Source organism: Akebia trifoliata, chromosome 12 (assembly GCF_017979445.1).
Source record: "Akebia trifoliata isolate Shusen 1 chromosome 12, ASM1797944v1, whole genome shotgun sequence".
In the NCBI taxonomy this organism is placed as follows: Eukaryota; Viridiplantae; Streptophyta; class Magnoliopsida; order Ranunculales; family Lardizabalaceae; genus Akebia; species Akebia trifoliata.
The window spans coordinates 13,380,508-13,389,780 of NC_141386.1; the positions used below are offsets into that span (position 1 = coordinate 13,380,508).

The 9,273-nt window shown below is 38.4% G+C and overlaps 1 protein-coding gene across 1 annotated transcript; it reads left to right on the forward strand.

Annotated features, from left to right (window-relative positions):
• Nucleotides 1–921: 921 nt before the first annotated feature.
• PID2 (AGC (cAMP-dependent, cGMP-dependent and protein kinase C) kinase family protein) lies at nt 922–2,940 on the forward strand. The gene is made up of 2 exons (XM_086418127.1): nt 922–1,533; nt 1,994–2,940. The coding sequence occupies exons 1-2, from the start codon at nt 956–958 to the stop codon at nt 2,835–2,837; spliced, it is 1,422 nt and encodes a 473-aa protein (XP_086274253.1). The 5' UTR covers nt 922–955; the 3' UTR covers nt 2,838–2,940.
• Nucleotides 2,941–9,273: the final 6,333 nt, after the last annotated feature.

The following is a 9,273-nucleotide window of genomic DNA, read 5'->3' on the forward strand; positions in this document are numbered from 1 at the left end:
AAATTGTCAAAATAAATTTAAAAATGCATCTAAATTGTGAAACTTAGGAGTATACCATTGTCCATTCATCATTCACAGTAAAAATTGATCATTGGAAATGATTGTAATTGTGGTTGAAAAATCTTAATATGTAAAGAAGACAAAAAGCTAGTTTAGGTACTCCGAGTACATTGTTAGGAGAGATAAGGCACAAGAACTCTTGATAAAGAAAAAAGTTTATAAAATGGAATATCAAGTCACTGTCCAAAAGTTAGGTAATATTTAGAAAGAAACCCCTCCCACGGGTCTATTAAGTAATTTTCACTAAATATAACTCATAGAATTCAGATGAATTCCATGGGTATCCAAGTCGATTTGACGAGGTCAAAAGTGAAAAAATGGATATTTACTCATATTGGGTAAGATTATAATTCCACTGACACACGCATCGGCAAGTAGGAAAATCCTAGGTGCAATCGGACCCTAGAGGGTGGCTCCAAGGAATTCATTGCATTGTGGGATTTCGAACACTTCACCTACCTTTCCTAGGAGCTTATCAAGGCTTGGCTTGCCACTAAGCCAACCCTTGGGGGTTATGTAAAAGTGGGTATCTGCTCTAATAATTTTTATTTATTTAGTAAATGAGCTCTACTCTATTAAACTTGTTCATCAGTATGTCTTAGATAAAACCGCATCCCAACTTCTCAAAATCCTATATAATACCAATTTTATATTTTATGCTATGTGTGTGTTGCTTTTAGACCTCAAGGCTACTTTGGTCATAGTAAAGATTTAATGACATTCCACCCTTAGGTTATTATTACAAAATGAACATTTTATTCAGTATCGGTTAGTAATTAAATTTAAAAGCAGGCCTTTGTAATTTACTCTCATCTGCATCACTAAGCTAAAACACACATATGAGACTATATATAAGCCACAGAACTGAACAGAAACACATATATGTTGCACCAACATGGCTACTAGAATCCAAGATGAATTTGACTATGAAAGCAGTAGCTCTTCAATCACGGTACCAGATTATTCCGGTCACAGCTGGGTAAGTGACCTCAGCTTCGGTAGCCGAAGCTCGGTCTCAATTTCTTCCTACAGTGATAGTAGTACCCTTTCTTGTGGTCTCAAACCACACAAGGCGAACCAAGTCGCCTGGGAGGCCATGAAGAGGCTCCGACGAGAATATGGTCAAGTCGGGCTAGACCATTTTCGGCTCTTGGGTCGCCTTGGAAGTGGTGATATAGGTAATGTGTACCTTTGTAGGCTCCGAAACCCGACAACCATAGCGGGGTTGCAAGAATGCTTTTATGCCATGAAGGTTGTCGATAGAGAGGCTCTAGCGCATAGGAAGAAACTGCTAAGAGCAGAGATGGAGAAAGAGATATTAAGAATGCTTGATCACCCGTTTCTTCCTACTCTTTACACTGAATTCGACGCATCTCATTACTCCTGCCTTGTCATGGAGTTTTGTCCTGGCGGTGACTTGCATGCTGTCCGACTACGCCAACCCGACAAGCGATTTAGTATTTCATCTGCCAAGTATGTTTTATTTCTCTCTTCAACTACAGTAGGAGTAATACTATTTAATTTTCTTGTTATGGATTCTATGTTCAAGGGGTTGGGATATCTACAAATGTTAATATTGTTTCTGTTATTTTTATTATTAAAATTTACAAGAAGAATATGAAATGATATTTAATTTTATTCTTCTGCAGTTTAAGTTAAATGGATTGATTACAGTTTCTCATGAAATTTTGAAAATAATAATAATCCAGATCTCCGAAGAGATTTCTAGATCATTAATAATATTATCAGTCAATTTGGGAATAGATCGATGGATGTCATTTCAGGAAAATGAAGAGATAGCCACTCTTTTCCACCCAAACGATGCTCACCAAATTTCTCCTTCAGGAGAACATGAACATATTTACTTTTATTTAAATTTTTATATACAGATTTTGATTAACTGATCAACAAAAATCAACATCAACATCAACAGGTTCTATGCAGCTGAGACACTTCTAGCACTGGAGTATCTCCACATGATGGGGGTAGTGTACAGGGACCTTAAGCCGGAAAATGTGCTCGTTCGAGAAGATGGGCATATCATGCTCTCTGACTTCGATCTCTCCCTCAAGTGCGACGTGGTGCCCAAGCTCGTAAGAATGAAACCCAATTCCCGGGCCTTGGACAAGAACATAAAGAGCTCAATTCCTTCATGTGCCTCACCCATTAAACCTGTTCTCACCTGCTTCTCTGCCTCGAAAAAAAAGAAGATAAATTTGTCAGCCACACCACGAGATAATTTGCAAGACCTCGATCCAGAATTGATTGCCGAACCCATTAACGCTCGGTCAAAATCATTCGTCGGGACTCACGAGTACTTGGCCCCTGAGGTAATCTCGGGGTTAGGCCATGGAAGTGCTGTGGATTGGTGGACACTTGGCGTGTTCTTGTATGAACTATTGTACGGAAGAACACCTTTCAAAGGTGAAAACAATGAGAAGACACTCATCAATATAATTAAGCAACCCTTAACCTTCCCTAGGATGAATGTGTGCAGTAGTACTAAAGATTTAGAAGAGATAGTGAAGGTTCAAGACCTTATAAGTAAGCTTTTAGTGAAAAATCCCAAGAAGAGAATTGGGAGTTTAAAGGGTTCTATTGAGATCAAGAAGCATGAGTTCTTCAAATGTGTGAATTGGGCCTTGATTAGGTCAGTTAGGCCTCCTGAGGTTCCTAGAGATCTACAAAAGATTAGGAGCAACGGTTCTCTGCCAAAGTTAAGCAAGAAAGAGAGAGGAGCTACCTATCAAATCCCTCAGCATTTTGATTACTTCTAAGTGTAAAAAAAATGGTGAGATTACGAAGCAAAATACCGTGTTATGTATAACAGTAAAGAAAAGAGATGCTTTGTTTTCTTCTTTTATAACTAATAATGAACAAAAAAAAAAAAAAATTGAAGAAAAGTTTGATAACCAATTTAAAATGTTTGAAATTTTCATTTATAATTTGAAAGTCTTCAAGGCTATAGAAAGAGAAACAATTGTTTTATAAACCCACAATTTGACTGGCATTTTTTATTCTTTGAACTAATAATTGTTACAAGTCCTTTTCTTATGAGTTCTCATGTGATGGCATAATTGTACTTCTTCAATGATAAAAAATAATAATATAAGAACAATTATATGGAATTGACTTTTTCTTTATAAGCCTGCGAGCTAGTGGTAGCTGAGAGGAGGGTATGAACCTAGGTCAGGCTTTCAAAAGTTTTTTACTAAAAGACATGATTTTAAACATTTTTAATGAAATTTTAAGATTCATTCAATCCACCAAATTTTTTAGATAACATTTTGATTATGATGGTGAATGATTGTTCTTTTTTTTATTCATATAATTTTTTATGCACTCTCTTGTTTATATAATAAACATACAGGCCTACCACCTTCGCCTATTATAATTTAAAAAAAAAATGTTGATAGGCGTTTCTGTACTTGGCTTAACACGAATCTCGAGGATGTCAATTGGGATATATGAATGCCAATAAGGCATCACATGTCAGCACCAACAGGTCTCGGATGGTTGGCTAAGGTATTGTTTGCCTCTGTTGATGTTATTCCCAATGACACATGAAAAACCCATAGGTAACATGACACCTTAGTTACATGTTAGTGTGAAGGTCATGCACCACGTCACTTAGAATTAGGTGTAGCTCGCCTTAGAATCACCCAGGAGTACCCATGTAAATCCATGTAAGACTCACATATGAAGTCATGTTAGCCCCGTGCCAAGGCATATCTGTTAGCTTAGTGACATTTTTGTAATAAAAGAGTATAATTGACCTCTACTTTTGATATTTTCTTTTGAAAATCTAGGAGAGAGTTAGCGTACTCTTGGTAGCAAGGATGTCTTTGTGTCCAATCCCCGGCCTACACCCACGTTGACTTTGAGCCATCGTCCAAGCTATATGACTTCCTGCATGCACTAGATCACAAATTGGTTGTAACACACATTATTTACTTTTGCAGGGTGTGTAATTGCATACTATATCAACAAAGTTGCCTCCATGCTTTGTCTTGTGTTGCCCCCGTTCTCTTGTATTGCTAGCTACGTTTTGAGTGTGTGAGCTATTTGACAAGTTTGCTTACGAATTATCACCCCAAGTACCGCACGACCTCGCTTCGAAAGAACACGGCCGTGACAATTGGTATTAGAGCCATATTCTTCCTCAGTTCCATTTAGTTCACGTGAACAATGGCAAGAGGAGAGAAAAGTCCCACAGACTAACCGATTGTAGTTCCACCACACCTACGTACCAACAAGGAATGTATAGAACTACTCGAAGCTCAGATGGCCCTGCTATGTGATTGTTAGGATACGTTAGATAATGAATACTGCTCAACGCTAGATTGATTGACCTCGTAGAAGATACCCGAGGATCCTAGCACACCTACAAGAATAAATCACGGAACTAACTACCAAGGTAGGTCTCTTGGTTAGAGTCGTTGGTAACAAACGAACTACCGATGGTGAAGCTCATCCTTCACGCATGGGAGCCCTTGGGCCAAGTGCATTTAGTGGTGCTTGTGATACGAAAGAGGTCAAAAAGTTCCTATTTGATATGGAGCAATACTTTCATGCTGCTCGCCCAGATTCAGAAGAGGTAAAGGTCAACATGACCTCCATGTATCTAACAGGTGATGCCAAATTATAGTGGTGTACCAAGTACTCCAAGATGGAAAATGGCAAATGTTCCATTGATACATGGGATGACCTCAAATGGAAGATAAAAAATCAATTCCTACCAGAGAATGTGAAGTTTATTGCCCATAAAAGATTGAGGCAACTCTGCTAGACAGGTACTGTACACGAATACGTCAAGTAGTTTTTCGCCTTAATGCTTGATATTCGTGACATGTCCGAGAAGGACAAACTGTTTTCATTCCTAGAAAAGCTTAAACCTTGGGTTCAAACTAAACTCCAAAGGCAATGTGTGTAAGATCTTACGTTTGTTATTGTCGCAACCAAATGATTGACTTATTATACTCCCATGGATAGGGACAAAAAGAAGGTACACCCTCAATCGAAGGGGTACTCCCAGAAGCATGGGCACACCTAGGAGTCCTTCAAGGTAAGAATGGAGGAACCAGACCCAATTCTAACCAAGGATCCCAATGGGATTCCTCTCATTCGAAGAACACAGGTGCCTCGTCTAACAATCACCACAATAAGTTTAAATGCATTTTGTGTGGTGGTCCTTATAAGATATTCAAGTGCCCACAACGAGTTGCGTTGAACGTACTATTAACATTTCAAAGTGACCTTAATCACAAGAGTACAAGTGGGCGAGATAATGATGAGAGTCTCCTAAAATGGGAGCCTTGCATTTGTTGAATGCACTAAAACAGACCTCTAAGACTTAAAGCCTTCAACAGAAGGGTCTCATGTATGTAGACATCAAAATTGGTGGTAAGAACATCTAGGCAATAGTTGATACAGGAGCTACACGTAACTTCATTACCCTTGTAAAAGTGAAGCGCCTCAAGATTCGGCTCAATTAACTCCCAGGCCATTCTTATCCAAGGGTTGGCCAAGGCTATGTCCAACAAGATAGGTGCATGGATGGGTAAGCTTGACTTGCTTACAATTCCACTTGATGAATTTAGAGTTATCATTGGGATGGACTTCTTGTGATAGAACATGACCATTCTAATGCCATTCTCCAGTATACTAGGCATGCTAGGTGACTGTCCAAACTTCATTATCATGTACATAGGCAACGAAGAGGGAAAGATGATCTCAACTCTTCAATTGAAGAAATGATTGAAAAAAGGAGAACAAACTTATCTTGTTACCTTACAAGTTGAACTTGATGATCGGGACCTTTGTTCAACTCCCACTCTGGTTTAATAGGTATTGAGAGAATTTGATGATGTGATGCTGAATGATTTTCTTAAGGCCTTACCTCCGCTTCGGCTGATTGATTATCAGATTAAACTAGTACCTCGAACCACACCTCCTATGAGGGGGCCTTACATGATGAGTCCTATGGAACTAGCTGAGCTACGCAAGTAACTTGACGGACTTCTGAAGTCTAGGTTTATTAAAGCTTCCAACGCCCCTTATAAGGCTTTATTCTAGGAAAAGCATGATGGGTCATTGCGACTTTGTATTGATTATCGAGTATTGAACAAGGTCACCATTAACAACAAGTATCCCATCTCATAGATTGCTGACTTATTTGATAAACTTGGGGCAGGTAAGTACTTTTTAAAGTTGGATTTGAGATCAGGTTTGTGGCGCCCCGCCGAACGCTAACACAAATCCCCATGTCAGATCTCGAGGTATTATGTAGCACCTCGAAATTTCGGCATGGTCTCCTCTGTTTATGTTAGCATTCCAAGGCGTTCAACCTGCACCTGATAAACGACATACAATCCTGCATTTACATACACAATGTAATTACGAGCGGAAGCCTATATACATCTAATATCGTTCGATATATCAGAGTGCGGAAGAAGAAAATTTATATACAGGATTATACAGAGATTTTCTCACTCTAACAAAAGTCCTAACGCTCAGAACAACATCTATAATACTACCTAGACAAACTAACACCATTAGAGGGGTGTAGCCCCAATACTCACCAAGTGACAAAGTCTGGCTATCTATTTGACCCACCAGATGATTCTCACTCGTGCTCTATACTTGTCTCGCCAAGCTTTAGATCTGAAACTAAAAAATAGAGAAGGAAAGGGTGAGTAACAAGGGTTACCCAGTAAGGAAGCAACAATTTCTGCCAATAATCTCTCCTAACATGAACGAATAAACATACTGAATCATTTTAAAATAAACAAAATTTTACAGAAGAAAACTACGATTAACTGGTACATATAGCTAGGGATGAGCAACTAAACATTTTAAAACTCACATTACATCGATTAGCAGTACTCACTATAACATTTTCTTTTTATACAAATCTAATTGATCAAATGGAAACAATAAACATGCATTTCATCTTATATATCAAAATAAGCAACAGATACATAATACACAATGGTGGAGTATTGGAATTAAAGAGTTGGGATTCACGACTGGATCGCTCCCAGTCGGGACATGATATTACAATTCTTCTTGGGCTTTTAGTTCCTGATTTTGTGGCTGGTCGCTGTTTACCACGCTTGGTTGACCATTTATCCGGCTCAGGCTGGCCGTTTGACGTGACCGGAAGCAATGGGTCTCTTTTCGATGTGTTAGAACGTTCGACTACTATAGATTGTTAGTGATCACTGACTAATCATCTTCGTCTATGCCTATCAGGCGTACATATGATTCCCAAAGATACAAACAATTCGTATACGACCACCTTTACACTACAAGTTCACTGGTAAAGATAGAGAGGAATAAACCCAGATTCCAGTTGTGACTCCACTCTCATACGCGTCCCATACCACGTATGAGTTTGGTGGTCCCTACCGTACATCCCAGGATAGTACACCACTCCGGATGATATGATGCACTATCCCTTCAGGCATTCACAAACTCTTTAACAGCTCACAAAATAGCTACTTATATATATTATTTTCATTTGAAAACAAAAGAGAAATTAACAATACAAGGTTGAGAATAGATATCCAGTTTCCTACAATGCAAGTGTGGCCACCGGCCTAAAATAAATAACATTAACAGAGCGCCTCGCGCTAACAGAAAGTAAAACATGCAACCAGTACAACATATCCTGGATATCCGTTCACCAACCTGCATACAACACAACAACGTAAAATGCAGACATCACCCCTCGGGTGTGACTCTGACATTTTACCGTTTCATGCCCTTTTTTTCCCTTTTTTCGACTTTTACAGTTTTCAATCTCTTCATAAAATATATATTTTCTGATATTCATCAACTCAATATGAGTTCATTAAATATTAAATCACATTTTTCAACTATAGAATTTATTTCTATCAATAATATTAAAAAAAAATACAAATTTCATAAAAAAACGGGGTCCGAGCAGTGCACAAGACCCAATTTATGGCAATAACCCGTAAAATAAACACCCAACCCACGTATAATTTATTAAAAATACAATTAAACATATCAAACATGCAATTCTGGCGTGAATTTTTGAAATAACAAAATAATTCTATATTTTTAAAATACATCCAAATTTTTCGATAAAATCCTAAATGCAATTTTCACAATCTAGATTACTAATAGAAATTGAGAGTTCCTTACAATCACTAGGCGACGAAATTGTAGCACGTGCGCGGAAATCGAGGTGAACGGCGCGGAAATCGAGACAGTCTGAACTTCGAAGCGGCTGATTTTCGAAATCGGCCCGATGGTTTTGAAGATCTCGATGTGCTCATCTCTTCTCCTTTCTACAATGAAAGACGGTTTGACCTCGAAATTGATGAAAATCGAGGTTGAAGTTACAAAATCTCCGTATAAAAATACGGCTGATTTTTGACTATACGGGGTGAAAAAGGCGAGAAAACGAAAGGAATTTGGTTGGGTTATGTAGAGAATGAGGCTGCGGACGTTTCTCCCTTCTGCGTCGGAAGACGGTTTGACCCCGAAACGGACGAAATCCGAGGTCAAAGTTTCGAATTTCCGTATCCAAATACGGCTGATTTTTGACGATATCGGGTGAAATAGAAAGTGAAACGAAGAAAGGTTGGGTGGGTTTTGTAGATGTCGAAGCTGCGGACATTTCTCCCTTCTGCGTCGGTCGTCGACGGCGAGCCGTTTGCACGAGATCTGGGGTGGAAGGTCGAAGAAAAAAAAATTTTCGTTTCGTATAAGTCTCGGCTGTTTAGACGCGTTGGGGAAGATGAGAAAAGAAAAAAAAAATAAAAATAAAAAAATTATTTATATAAAAGTGGGAGACGAATTCGGTATTTCTCCAATACTTATTTCGCCTATTTTTCGTTCCGGATCTAATGGTATAGTCAATTTCTACAAATTATGTCTCTAACAGAAATTTACATTTTTGGCTGAGGTGACCCCTAAACTTGATGTCGTTTTCGTTTTTGACGATAATTCGACATCCTGATCTCTAAAAATGACAAATAAATAGTCCATGTTGAATAATTTTTCGTTATGAATCCAATGGTATATACGAATTTTAAAATTATTCCTCTAAAAGTCAAAAGTCAGCCTTGTCCGACCTGGTAATCGAGGATTGTGCAACTTTTATATTCGGACTCGCATTTGAGCATGCTTACAGGCTAAAGTATATTTTTCGATCATTTTGAATCCAATGATGAGGTCAAA